General features: G+C 48.9%; 1 protein-coding gene across 1 annotated transcript in view; it reads right to left on the bottom strand.

Annotated features, from left to right (window-relative positions):
- The window catches only part of LOC138268219 (FH1/FH2 domain-containing protein 1-like), a 1,001,023-nt gene that overhangs the window by 847,842 nt on the left and 138,528 nt on the right, over nt 1-14,653 (bottom strand). The window contains exon 5 of the mRNA XM_069217669.1: nt 2,070-2,175. Within this exon, the coding sequence (XP_069073770.1) occupies nt 2,070-2,175 (106 nt within the window). The remainder of the gene's footprint in view (nt 1-2,069; nt 2,176-14,653) is intronic.

The following is a 14,653-nucleotide window of genomic DNA, read 5'->3' as shown; positions in this document are numbered from 1 at the left end:
CAGATGAGGAACACTATGGCCTCCACTCTCCTACAAAGTGAAGCAGTTGAGTGCACGAGATGCACAAAAAAGTGGAGGCGAGCCTGTCTATTCTTCGGTTGGACAGGAGAAAACCGATTAGCTGGTACCAAAGAAAACCTGCAGTCCAAGTGTGCGAAGAGGGCTAAGTAAAGAAGCAAAACTGTGGTGAACAGCGACATCTCTATGGTTTGGGCTTTGGCAGAAGGATTCAGAGAGACATGGTTGTAAGCAATTGGAAGAGCTCGTTGGTGCTCATCAGGTGCTAGCGTGTGCCCATGTCAGACGGCATTTGCTGTCTTCAGTTCAGATGCGGTTGGTGCATCCTACTGATGAAGCCAAGTTTGATTTAGACATCTCCATTATTAACTGACACCAGATAAATAGCTCCTTTGGGGAAGGACTTCTCTTGCTGGTTACAGTGCTTCTGGGCCAAAAATTAATGACAGTAAGAAAAAGCATTTGCAATGCAATAAGTCTCGCGTCTGCTCGAGTTAGAGCTATTAGCATTGAAAATTTCTAACTGGAACTTTCTTGCCACACAAACTGAAAATAAAAAGTGAAATAGTTGACATAAGCGAGCCGATCCAATGCGCAGCCGTGAGCGTGAAGGCTAGAGGCAAAAGGAAAACGTTTGCTCGCAGTTAAAGTTATCAGCAATTGTGCAATTATTCACGTAACAGGGTTGGTAACAAAACCACCCTAAGGAGGGACAAACGAAAACAAAGGATTTTTTAAAGGCATGCCAATGAACGAGTGATAGCAATGGGTGTGCAGTGGGCGTGGTTAAAAGCCCAGATACATACCATCTCGTCGGAAAAGCAGCTTGCGCGCTGCTATGCTCGACCTAAAAAGGAGGCTCTCTTTACATTGAGAGGCACAAGGAACAATGGAAGAAAGTAAAGACACTGTAGATCTTTGGATTATTTTGAGTTTTTTCAGGGCAACAGATTTTACTGACCGTGAATAAGCCACAGCCCTTGGTAGGCCCATCAGCCATTACAAGAGGCGTACAGAGTCTATAGCTGGAGGAGCACTCCTCTGGTTTGGTGTTCCTAGGCAAGTGTTCAAGTTCTGATGAGTGGATTTAACAAAAACAATACAGAGGGAAGTGGGAGTCCACAGAAAAAAACAAACACGAGGAAAATGTGACTGATAGGAGGGGCACTGACACAACAAAAGACAAAATATAGGATTTGAGGGCCAGATGTACGAAGCCTGTTTGCATTTCTTAACAGTCCGAATCGGTATTTTGACTCAAATGCAATAGGATTTCTAAATACCGATTTCCTAATAGCAATCGGTATCTCTGGACATAGCTTTTTTTTATATCTTAAATAGCGATTTCTATGAAGTCGCTAATTAAGAAATGCTAAATTGCATTTTCGTATATCTATCCTTTAGAGACTAGAACTACTTCTCACTAAACCTATATTATTTGGTTATGTTTAAATTACAATTTCTGAGACTGCCCTCAACCAAACCTTGAACGTTTCTTGTCTTTCTAATCCAACTGAGGGTGAAGAGTCTGACGGGCCCTGTGTTCTCGTACACTAACTCTCCAGCAGCCAAGCAAGGTCGCTGGGTTTCAACGAGCATTATCAGTATCTACAAAGACTTATTTTTTGCCTGATAAAACTATGTGTTCCCACAACTACTCCTCCAGCATCTTCAGTGACACGTGACAATCATAAAAGTAATAAACTAAATTGTTCAAGGGAACTCAGCTATGCTTCAGTTTATTATTTTGACTTCTTACGATTACCAGTCCCAAAGATTTTTAAAACACTGGCTCATAATGCACTCCATTATTGAGTATAAAGTCAAAGAAAAAGAAAAACTTTGGGAAAAAAAAGTGACTCTGTGTAGCATATGAATTAACTTTCAGCATACATGATTTTCCTGTGTCACGGTTATGGTCAAATAATGCCTTCTTGATATTTTACCAGGGGAGCTCATTGCTTCACGCTAAGACGAAGCGTTGGCACTTATTAATCTTAAACAATGGGTTTAATCAAACAGCAATTAATAGTGGATAAAGGGAAACAAACCTCTTAGAATATAATTCTGATAGTTCTGATCTGCCTCTGCTCCGACCTTGATCAGGCACGTTAAACCTTCAGAGTTAACAAATTCGGGAACAAGGTCTTTGTCTTCCTAGAAAACATATTTACAAAAACGTCATATTCAAAGTACAAACTATAGACATTGGTATTGTAAATAAAACCGTAGATAGTTCTGCAGTTCTACATGAAGTGCCTGGCGTTAGCTAAGAACTTGCATTCACAGCCACAATGATTTATCAGAACTAAACATTAGAAAATGTATTTAGAAAACAGAAAAATGCAAAAACTGATAAAAGATTTATGAAAGTGAATATGCATACTTATGTTGAAGCCATGGCATCTCTCACCTGGCCTGCTGAAAACAAAAGCAGTCAAACTTTTACCATTGCTACTTTCCAGTTTCAACAGAAGTCATGTAGGAAAGTACCCTCTTTTTGGCATGGTTACCCCCACTTTTTGCATGCTATCAGTGTGCTTAGACTGTTTTCACTGGGATCCTGCTAAACAGAACCCAGGTGATTGTGTTCTCTCCCTCCAAATTTGGTTGCCTAGGACTTTTGTGCACTACACAATTGGCATACTGGTGTACCCTTATAAGTCCGTAGTATGTGTTACTTAGGTACCCAGGACATTGGGACACCAGGGGTCCCCATGGGCTGCAGCATGTATTGTGCCACCCATGGGAGCCCATGCAAAATCTGTCTGCAGGCCTGCCATTGCAGCCTGCGCGAAAAGGTCCATGCACCTGTTCACCAAAGGTCACTGCACCAGGTCACTGTAAGTCTTTACCTTTGGTAGGCCCTCCTAGCCCAGAGGGCAGGGTGCAGGTCCCTGGGTGTGAGGGCACCACTGCATAAGCAGAGGTGGCCCTATGAACTCCAGCTTCATTGCACAGGACTTTGTAAGTACAGGGATGCCATTTTACTTGTGTACTGGACATAGGTCACTACCTGTGTCCAGCTACATAATGGTAACTTCGAACCTGGGCATGTTTGGAATCAAACATGTCTGATTCATACCCCAATACTGTTGCCAGTATTGGTTGTATGATTCCATGCACTCTGGGGCTCCTTAGAGGAACCCCGGTGTTGCTCCTACCAGTCTTCTAGGGTGTTCAGGGCAGCCTGAGCTGCTGCCACCCCTCAGACAGGTTTATGCCCTCCTGCTACTTGACCAGCACAAGCGGGGGAAGACAGAACAAAGGACTTCCAGTGGGAATGGGAGGCAACACCCTCTCCTTTGGAAATGGGTGTTACAAGGCTTGGGAGGAGTAGCCTCCCCAAACCACCGGTTTGCTTTGAAGGGCACATTTGGTGCCCTCCTTGCAGAAACCTTTTTGCACCAGCCCATGGACCCACGGTCCCTGCTCTGGCACGAAACTGGACAAAGGAAAGGGGAGTGATACGTAGTCACCTTGCAAGGTGACCAAACCCCATTTTAGGACTAATTAGGGACTCCCTTGAGGGTGTCCCAAGATTCGACATGCAAGACTCCACCCGAACTCCTCTGCATCGTTTACTTTTACTTCTGGCCACTGGAACTGCAACTGGACTATTCTGGAACCGACTAGACTGCAACTTCAGCAACAATTCACTTTGCAACATTGTTTCTCTGGCTCTTTCCAGCATCTGTAACATTTCCCCGCCTGTACATCCTCTGGGGTCGGCGAGACTTCAGCTTGCACCAAGAAGCAAGAGGGAATCTCTCTTGGAGTGAAGGAGTCACTCCTGTGCATCTGCAGGCACCTATAGCAATGATGCCCGGCTGAGTGGATCTGCTCTCCTCTGGAACCAGGTGGATCCTGCATCACATGTCATGGTCTGGAGAGGTCCCCTGAGTCCTGTCTACCACCTGTCCAACTTGGGAGACGGTGAGTCCTTGCCTCTCCTTGCAGGACAGTACCCCTATGCACCGCGACTCTTGCAGCTACCAAGGATTGTTGGTTCTTCTAGCAAGGGATCGTCTGGCTCTGTGTAGACCTGGCCTCCATCACTCTCCTGCAACGCGTTGTTTCCTGCCTGCTGCTCCAGCAACGTGGGACTCCTTTCCAGGTGTGCTGAGTGGGCCCCACTGTGACTCATGCACCTTCTGCCTGTGAGTTGCCTGTTGGGGCTGCATCCACGACTTCTTGTTCTTCTGACTGCTAGGGGATGCCCAAACTCCCCTCTGTGGACTGAGTCCTCTCAGACCTTCCTGGTCCCCTGCATCTCTGCAAATTCTCTTCTGCAACTCTTGCTCCTGCTCCGAAGGATCTTCAGGCTCCAAGTGGCCCCAGCCCCAAGCACTTTCTCCTGCCAGCACAGTCTCCTCTCTGCTACTCCAGCAACTTGGGACTCCTCTCCAGGTGTGCTGACTGGGCTTCACTGTGACTTACTGTGCATGCTGCCAGAGGGCTGCCTGTGGCGGTTACGACTGCTTGTGTTGGCTCTCCTGACTGCTGATGGTCACCCCGGACTCCCCTCTAAGGGTTGCGTCCCTTGGACCTTGCTGGTCCTCTTCAGCCTTGCAACTCTTCTTTTGCTTCTCTTGCATTTGTCAAGGCTTGTTGGTGGTTCTCCTACACCACTGACCATCTGCAACCCGACGACCGACGTGGGACACCATCTGCACCGCTCCAAGGACTCCTCTTCAACACCTGGGCTCCACAGCTGGTCTTCCTTAGCCCCGTCAACCCAGAACTTCAGCCACAGAAGGGTGGATAGTAGTTCCTGCCCCCACTGAATACTCCATCGTGGACTGGATGAGAGTCCACTCCTTTTGCAGGTCCTCTTCTACCAGAATCCCCCTTTGGTTTCTTCTAGACTGATCCTGTCCTTGCACAATCCTTCTTCTAAGTCCTCTTGGTAGCCCTTGGGTAGACCAGGTACTTACCTCTGCTCTCCTGGTCGCTGGGGGTCACTCAGGTACTCACCTCTTGGGGTTCCTAGTTCTTCCAGCTCTCCACTACCAACGCCATATCCTTGGGTGGGGGACTTCACCTCGCATTACACTTTCTTCATATATGGTTTGGCCCTCCTGTAGGGGCTTCACTATTTTCTACAATTCTTGCCAATGCTTGTTTTTTCTATGCTAATTTCTGATTACTTTTATGTGTGTGTGTGTGTGTGTATATATATATATATATATATATATATATATATATATATATATATATACAGGGAGTGCAGAATTATTAGGCAAGTTGTATTTTTGAGGATTAATTTTATTATTGAACAACAACCATGTTCTCAATGAACCCAAAAAACTCATTAATATCAAAGCTGAATATTTTTGGAAGTAGTTTTTAGTTTGTTTTTAGTTTTAGCTATGTTAGGGGGATATCTGTGTGTGCAGGTGACTATTACTGTGCATAATTATTAGGCAACTTAACAAAAAAAAATATATACCCATTTCAATTATTTATTATTACCAGTGAAACCAATATAACATCTCAACATTCACAAATATACATTTCTGACATTCAAAAACAAAACAAAAACAAATCAGTGACCAATATAGCCACCTTTCTTTGCAAGGACACTCAAAAGCCTGCCATCCATGGATTCTGTCAGTGTTTTGATCTGTTCACCATCAACATTGCGTGCAGCAGCAACCACAGCCTCCCAGACACTGTTCAGAGAGGTGTACTGTTTTCCCTCCTTGTAAATCTCACATTTGATGATGGACCACAGGTTCTCAATGGGGTTCAGATCAGGTGAACAAGGAGGCCATGTCATTAGATTTCCTTCTTTTATACCCTTTCTTGCCAGCCACGCTGTGGAGTACTTAGACGCGTGTGATGGAGCATTGTCCTGCATGAAAACCATGTTTTTCTTGAAGGATGCAGACTTCTTCCTGTACCACTGCTTGAAGAAGGTGTCTTCCAGGAACTGGCAGTAGGACTGGGAGTTGAGCTTGACTCCATCCTCAACCCGAAAAGGCCCCACAAGCTCATCTTTGATGATACCAGCCCAAACCAGTACTCCACCTCCACCTTGCTGGCGTCTGAGTCGGACTGGAGCTCTCTGCCCTTTACCAATCCAGCCACGGGCCCATCCATCTGGCCCATCAAGACTCACTCTCATTTCATCAGTCCATAAAACCTTAGAAAAATCAGTCTTGAGATATTTCTTGGCCCAGTCTTGACGTTTCAGCTTGTGTGTCTTGTTCAGTGGTGGTCGTCTTTCAGCCTTTCTTACCTTGGCCATGTCTCTGAGTATTGCACACCTTGTGCTTTTGGGCACTCCAGTGATGTTGCAGCTCTGAAATATGGCCAAACTGGTGGCAAGTGGCAAGTGGCATCGTGGCAGCTGCACGCTTGACTTTTCTCAGTTCATGGGCAGTTATTTTGCGCCTTGGTTTTTCCACACGCTTCTTGCGACCCTGTTGACTATTTTGAATGAAACGCTTGATTGTTCGATGATCACGCTTCAGAAGCTTTGCAATTTTAAGAGTGCTGCATCCCTCTGCAAGATATCTCACTATTTTTGACTTTTCTGAGCCTGTCAAGTCCTTCTTTTGACCCATTTTGCCAAAGGAAAGGAAGTTGCCTAATAATTATGCACACCTGATATAGGGTGTTGATGTCATTAGACCACACCCCTTCTCATTACAGAGATGCACATCACCTAATATGCTTAATTGGTAGTAGGCTTTCGAGCCTATACAGCTTGGAGTAAGACAACATGCATAAAGAGGATGATGTGGTCAAAATACTCATTTGCCTAATAATTCTGCACTCCCTGTATATATATATATATATATATATATATATATATATATATATATGGGACTGCCTATAAGTAATTTAGTGTTGGTGTTACTATAATAAAGTACCTTTATTTTTGGTAACACTGTGTGGTTCTTTCATGTGTGATAAGTTGCTGTGTAACTATTGTGGTATTGCATAAGCTTTGCATGTCTCCTAGATAAGGCTTGGCTGCTCAGCTACAGCTACTTATAGAGAGCACTGGCTTCCTAGACACTGCCTACATACACTAATAGGGGTCACCTGGTACAAGGTGCCAACACCACGTGTCCATCACACACCAAGCCAGCTTCCTACAACACATAAGGGCATCTTGCTCTATTTATAAACCTCTGGCATAATGAGATTGAAGGAGCAGTAGTGAACAAGTTACTTACTTTCGGTAACAATTTATCTGGTAGAGACATAGTGTAGTTGCAGATTCCTTACCTTAGTATTTCCCTAAGGCATCAGACTGGATCCAGAGATTTTTCTTCGTGCAGTACCATTTCGCGCCGTCAGGTGGCGTTCGTCGACTCCTTGTCCGTCGTTGGGGTCATGGTCGCCGTGATGACATCGCAGTTGTATACAGGCGCCACTCTGAAGAACACTGATACTGGTGCGCCAGAACTAGAGCCCTGACAAGGGAATCCCTAACCCAAGAAATAAGGTCGCAGTGTTAGGGAGGATGGGCGGGTCGGTAAGGAATCTGCAACTAGTATATGTCTCTACCAGAAAAGTTGTTACCGAAGTAAGTAACCTGTTCATCTGATAAGACACTTCTAGTTGCTGATTCTTTACCTTAGAATAGATACCCAAGCAATACCATCTTCAGTGGTGGGCTGAGAACAAAGATCATACCAGAAAGTCCTGCAGGACAGAACGACCGAAGAAGCCGTCGCTGCGGACCTAACTGTCCACGCAGTAATGTTTAGCGAACGTGTGCAGTGATGCCCACGTCCCTGCCTGACGGACATCAAGGACAGGAACTCTGTGTGCTTACATTGTGGAGGTAACAGTTGCTCTGGTGGAGTGAGCATGCAAGCCCTCAGGGGGTTTCTTCTTTGCCAAAGCATAGCACATTTTGATGCAGAGCACCACCCAACGCGAGATGGTGCGCTTCTGCAATGCCCGCCCTTTCTTTGCACCCATATATCCTATAAAGAGTTGATGGTTGCCGCCGCCAGACTGGTCCTCGACCTGCCCAGACACTGCCACATCTCTCAGCACCTGCGAACACTTCACTGGCTTCCTAAACAAAAAATAATCACTTTCAAGATGCTCATCCACACCTACAAAGCCCTCCATGGCACCGGACCAGCCCACCTGAACCACGAACTAAACTTCCACGTACCCCACCGGACATTTCGATCAGCCCAGCTCTCTCTCGCCAAAGTACCCTGGCATCAGAAAATCAAGAACAGGGGGATGCTCTTTCTCCCACATCGCAGCAACGGCCTGGAACACCCGCTTCACCCCACACAAACTACCTCCCTCCTCAACTTCACAAAGGAGCTGAAGACATGGCTTTTTGGAGAACCACATCACTGATGGAAGCTACACAAACCCCCCCCCACCAGTGCCTTGAGACCCTTACGGGTGAGAAGCCATGCTATATAAGCAACACCTGATTGATTGATCGTCCACCCAGAAATCGTTAGTACGCTTAAGGTAGGATGCCAACACTCTTTTTGGATCCAGGTGGTATCAATCGATCAATAAAAAAAAGTTTTTAATTTATAGAGCGCGCTACTCAGCCGTTAGGGTCTCAGGGCGCTGAGGGGGGAGGGAGGGTCACTGTTCGAACAGCCATGTCTTCAGTTTTTTTTCTGAAGAGTAGGAGGTCCTGGGTCTTGTGGAGGTCGGTGGGGAAGGAGTTCCAGGCCTTGGGGGCGATGTAGGAGAAGGATCTGCCTCCTGTGGTGGTGCTTTTGATGTGGGGGACTGTGGCGAGGGCGAGGTCGGCAGATCGGAGGTGGCGGATGGGAGTGTGGAAGTTGACTCTTTAGGTGAGGTAGGCTGGGCCGTTGTTGTGGAGGGATTTGTGCGCGTGGATGAGGATTTTGAAGGTGATCCTCTTGTCGATGGGGAGCCAGTGAAGGGATCTGAGGTGTGGTGAGATGTGTTCATGAGGAGGGAGATCCAGGATGAGGCGTGCTGCTGTGTTCTGGATTCTCTGGAGTTTGCGTTTGAGTTTGAGTGTGATGTCGGCGTAGAGGGCGTTACCGTAGTCTAGCTGCTGCTGATGAGTGCGTGGGTGACGGTCTTTCTGGTTTCTATGGGAATCCATTGGAAGGGTTTTTTCAGCGTGCGGAGTGTGTTGAAACAGGAGGAGGTGACGGTGTTGATTTGCTGGGTCATGGAGAGGGAGGGATCCAGGATGATGCAGAGGTTGCGTGCATGGTTTGCGGGGGTAGGAGCGGGGCCTAGGGTGGTGGGCCACCAGGAGTCGTCCCATATGGTTTTGTTGGGTCCAAAAATGATTATTTTGGTTTTGTTGGAGTTGAGCTTGAGGTGGTTGGCTGTCATCCAGGTGGCGGCGTCGAGGAGTGCAGCGTGGAGGTTGGAATTGGCAGTAGTAGGGTTGCGGGTGAGGGAGGTGATGAGTTGGGTGTTGTCTGCGTAGGAGAGGATGGTGATTCCGTGTGGTCTGAGGATGTTGGCGAGCGGGGTCATGTAAATGTTGAAGAGGGTGGGGTGAGGGAGGATCCCTGGGGGACACCGCAGATGATTTTGGTGGCAGCGGATTGGAAAGGAGGGAGGAGGACTTTTGGGGTTCTATCGGTGAGGAAGGAGGTGAGCCAGTCTAGGGCTTTGTGCCGAATCCCTAAGTTGTGGAGGCGTGTGTGGAGTGTGTGATGGCAGACTGTGTCAAAGGCCGCGGAGAGGTCTAGGAGGATGAGTGCGATGGTCTCACCCTTGTCGACTCTGGTTCTGATGTCGTCAGTGCATGCGATGAGGGCGGTTTCTGTGCTGAGGTCTTGCGGAAACCGGACTGGGCGGGGTCGAGTGTGTTGTTTTCCTCCAGGAAGTGGGATAGGCGTGTGTTTACTAGTTTTTCCACGACCTTGGCGGGGAAAGGGAGGAGAGAGATGGGGCGGTAGTTGGCGAGGTCGTCCGGGTCAGCTTTGGCGTGCTTTCAGGGGTCTCGGAAGGTGGTGGTGTCGAATGAGGTGTTGATTATGTCGCGAAGCTTGGGGGCAATGGTGGAGCTGGCTTTGTTGTAGATGCAGTGGTGGCAGGGGTCGGAGGGGGTTCCAGAGTGGATGGAGTTCATAGTTGTTTCGGTTTCTTCGTCAGTGGTTGGGGCCCAGGTGGTATGTAGGTTGAGGGGTGCGTGGGGGGGGGTCTGTGTTGGATGGGTGGGGGGTGTGTGCAGTGGGTGTGTGTGTTGTGAAACTATTGTGTATGTCTATAATTTTGCAGTGGAAGTGATTTGAGAGGGAGTCGCAGAGGAGTTATGTGCGAGTGGAGTCTATGTTGCTGGCTTTGGGTTTGGAGAGCTCTTTGATGATGGTAAAGAGTTCTTTGCTGTTGTAGGAGTTGCTATCTATGCGTTCCTTGTTGTATGCTCTTTTGGTGGTGCATATGAGTTGGTGGTAAGTGCGAATGGTGGTTTTGAGGGTGGAGAAGTTAGTGTTTGAGTGTTCCTCTCCCCAGGCTTTCTCAGCTTTGTGGCATTTGCGTTTGGAGTCTTGGAGTTCAGTGGTGAACCATGGGGCGTTCTTGATGTTGAGGGGGCAAGTGTGTCTGCGCAAGTGGTGATCCAATTTGTGAGGTTGTGGGCAGCAGTGTTGGGGTCGTTGGTGTGGGCAGGGGGGTACTGTGCCAGTTGGGAGTTCAGGTGTTCTGTGGGGATCTTGTCTCACAAGCGGTAGGGCGTGGTGTGTTGGTGGTGGTGTGAGGGGGGTTTGGCGAAGGAGAAGTGGACGCAGTGGTGGTCGGTCCAGTGGAGTTCGGTGGTGTGGGTGTAGGTTATGTGTTGGCTCGAAGTGAAGATTGCGCCTAGTGTGTGTCCTGCTGAGTGGGTGGGTGCTGTGACCAGTTGTTTGAGTCCGAGTTGGTGAGTTTGTCTAGGAGAGAAGAGGAGTTGTGGTCTTGGGGGTTCTCCAGGTGAAAGTTAAAATCACCAAGGAGGATGTAGTCTGTGGAGATGAGTGCGTGAGGGCTGATGGTGTTGGCGATGGTGTCGCAGAAGGGGGCGCATGGCCCTGGGGGTCTGTCTACGAGTGTACCTCTGAGGGTGGTATTATTGCTTGTGTGGATTAGGAAGTGCATGTGTTCTGCGCTGTCGAGGGTGTCGTGTGTGTTGGTGGTGACCTTAATGGTGTCTTTGTGTAGGATGGCGATGCCACCTCCTGGTTTGTTTAGGCAGTCTTTGCGTGTTTGTATCCGTCAGGGGTGGCTGTGGCTATGTCGGGCTAAGATGAGTGGTTTGTCCAGGTTTCTGTGAGGAAGACGATGTCAGGTGCTTGTGTAGGGATCATGTGTTGAGGAGTAGGCAGTTGAGATGGTTGCGGGGAATGTTGTTGTTGTGTTGTGCGATGGTGTGGGTGCTTGTGGTGTTGTTGTGGGTTGTGGAGGTGTTGTAGTGGAGTGTATTGGGGTTGGTTTTGAGGTGGGGCCTGTTGGGGTGTGTGGGGGTTGTGCGTGAGTCTGTTGTGTTGAGGTTGTGGTGTATGGGGTGCCAGGGGTGGTGTTGGGCATGTGGGTGTCGGAGGTGCGAGAGGTGGAGCAGGAAAGCGTCAGGCATAACAGGTGAAGGGCCCTTGTGTGTGTGTGGGGTTGGTTTGGGTGCATGCCGGGCGTGGTCCTGGTTGAGGGAGTAGAGTGTGTTTGTGGAGTAGTGTTGTCTGGGGGGTCTTGGCTGGGGGGCCAGGGGGACTGGTGCGGTCCAGGCTCGGATAGGTGAGACGGGCTTGCCTCTGGCGCGCCAGCGGCGCGGCCATGCAGCGGCCGCCATTAAGAGGGTGGGGTGGGAAGGTGGAGCAGCTGGGAGGAGGGAGGGAGGGCCAATGGGTGTGTGCGGGGGGCGGGGCCGCAGGGGAGGCAGCGGCAGGGGAAGCGGAGACCGGCCGGAGCTGGAGAAGGGAAAAACAGGCGGGAAGAGAGCGGAGCGAGTGCTGAGAACAGGGGGGGGGGGGCAGAGGGGCAGAAAGGCGCAGAGCAGAAGATCACAGGAGGAGTGGGGGGCTATGAAAAAAACAGCAAAATGCAGAATACAAAAAATACGTACACGGCAGCTACAAAAGTACAGAAATAAAAAAACACGAAAGGGTTACTTACACAGTAACCGGAGCTGCCTACCACTAGGCACCAGGGATGAGGCGCACGTGGGTGCCTGTGGGTGGAGGAGGGCCTCGAACTGCTGTCCAGGCGGCAGTCAGAGCGGCTCAGGGGCACGGGGGCAGGCTGGTGGAGCCAAGTGGACTCCTGGCCAGAACCAGGTCAGGGAGTCACAAGGGGCAGCGGGCGCCATAAAGAGGGTGGGGTGGGAGGGTGGAGCAGCTGAGAGGAGGGAGGGAGGGCCAATGGGTGTGTGCGGGGGGCGGGGCCACGGGGAGGCAGCGGCAGGGGAAGCGAAGACCAGCCTGAGCCAGAGAAGGGAAAAACGGGCGTGGGGAGAGAGAGCGGAGCGAGCGCTGAGAACGGCGGGAGGGGGGGCAGGGGGGCAGAAAGGCACAGAGCAGAGGATCACAGGAGTAGTGGGGGCTATGAAAAAAACGGCAAAATGCAGAATACAAAAAATACGTACGCAGCAACTACAAAAGTACAGAAATAGAAAAACACAAAAGGGTTACTTACACAGTAACCGGAGCTGCCTACCACTAGGCACCAGGGATGAGGCGCAGGTGTGTGCCTGCGGGTGGAGGAGGGCCTCGAAGTGCTGTCCAGGCGGCAGTCAGAGCGGCTCAGGGGCATGGGGGAAGGCTGGTGGAGCCAAGTGGACTCCTGGACAGAACCAGGCGGTACAATCTCTCCTCTTCATGAGAGGGATGTAGAGGTGCATAAAAAGCAGGCAAGGTGATGGATTGACCCACATTAAAAGGCGTAACAACCTTAGGAAGAAAGGAGGCCCTGGTACGAAGCATCACTTTGTCAGTATTGTCAGAGAGAAACGGTGGAATGGAAAAAAGACCTTGAAGCTCAGTCACTCTGTGAGCAGAGGTGATGGCAATCGGGAAAACAGTTTTTAATGTGAGGAGACGCAATGGACAATTGTGAAGCAGCTCTAAAGGGGCACATATAAGGTAGGTAAGGACCAGGTTGAAGTCCCAATGGGGCATAAAAAATGGGGTCAGGGGAAACAAATGGGTGAGTCCTTTAAGGAACCTCCCAACAATGGGAGACTAAAAAGCCAATTTCCAAGAAAGGAACTGAATAGGACATGAATGAAGTGGCTCAAAAGGAAGGCCCATGAGCCTCGTGAGTACTATATTAAGATTCCAGGATCGGACGAGGATAGTATAGGTGGACTTACTCTTTTAAGACCTTCCATGAAGGCTTTAATAACTGGGATTCTGAACAGAGAAGTATGTTGCCTGTTTTGTAAATACGCAGCTATCGGTTCAAGATGTAAGCGGATTTAAGTGTACGCCAAGTTTGCTTTTTTCGGAAGTTCAGCAAATAGCAAAACATTTCTTGGACAGGTGCTTTAATAGGGTCAGTGTTTTTGGATTGGCAGTAGCAAACAAAACATTTCCATTTCACTGCGTACATGCTAGTTGGTGACCTGCAAGCTTCCTTAAAAATCTCCATACACTCAGAAGGTAACTGGAGGTAATCAAACTCTAGGACTTCAGGAGCCTTATCCCAGGGTTGAGTGACTTGGGGTCTGGATGTCTGATTTGTCCTTGGTCCTGTTTCAGAAGGTCCGGGCTGCTGGGGAGCTTCTTGTGAGAAACCTGCGAGAGGTCCAGAAGTGTTGTGAACCATGGCTGACGTACCCAAGTGGGAGCTACCAAGATCATGGTAGGAGATGTCTGTCTGAGTTTCTGAACCAGAAATGGAATGAAAAGGGAGAGGTGGAACAGTGTAGGCACATATCTGACCAGTTCATCCATAGAGCATTGCCTTTGGACAGATGGTGAGGATACCTGAATGCAAAGCTTGGGCATTTTGCATTTTCTACTGTGGGAAAAAGGTCTATTTGAGGAGTTCCCCACTTTTAGAAGTATTTTTTAAGGGCTTGTGGGTGGAGTTCCCATTTGTGGACTTGTTGAAGCAGCCTGCTGAGCAGGTCTGCAGACCTGTCCGTTCCTGGGAGATAATCTGCCAGTAGTTAAATGTGGTGGTGATGAGCCCACTTCCATATTTTTTGTGCAAGTGGAGTGATACCTGGAATGACCATGTCCCCCACTGTTTTTGTAGATAATACATCGCTGTCATGTTGTCCGTTCGGACTAAGACAACTTTGCGTGACAGGTGAGAAAGGAAAGCTCTCAGGGCTAGAAATACCACTTGAAGCTCCAGATAATTGATGTGTATGGACTGGTGACTGAGATCGCAGATGCCTTGGACTTTGAAGTCCTGAAGATGTGCACCCCAACCCATCAGGGAGGCATCCGTGATCAGAAAAGAGCTGAGGCACAGGGTCTCAAAAAGGCCACCCTTTTTAAGAGTTTGGTGGAGCTCCACCATTGAAGAGAGTGTTAAGTTTGTCAGTCTAATAACTCTAGATCCTGAAGGTGTCCCTGTGACTGAGACCACTGACGAGACAGACATTGCTGTAGCGGTCACATGTGGAGTCTAGCATGAAGGACGATGCAATACAGGTTGCCATCATCCCTAAGAGAAAGCCCTGATTGTGTAAGTGTAATTCTCCTGAAACTGAGAACGAAGA

This window comes from Pleurodeles waltl, chromosome 12 (assembly GCF_031143425.1).
Source record: "Pleurodeles waltl isolate 20211129_DDA chromosome 12, aPleWal1.hap1.20221129, whole genome shotgun sequence".
Lineage (NCBI taxonomy): Eukaryota > Metazoa > Chordata > Amphibia > Caudata > Salamandridae > Pleurodeles > Pleurodeles waltl.
Note: the sequence above shows the minus strand (reverse complement) of the source record. Positions and strands in the feature narration are given on the sequence as shown.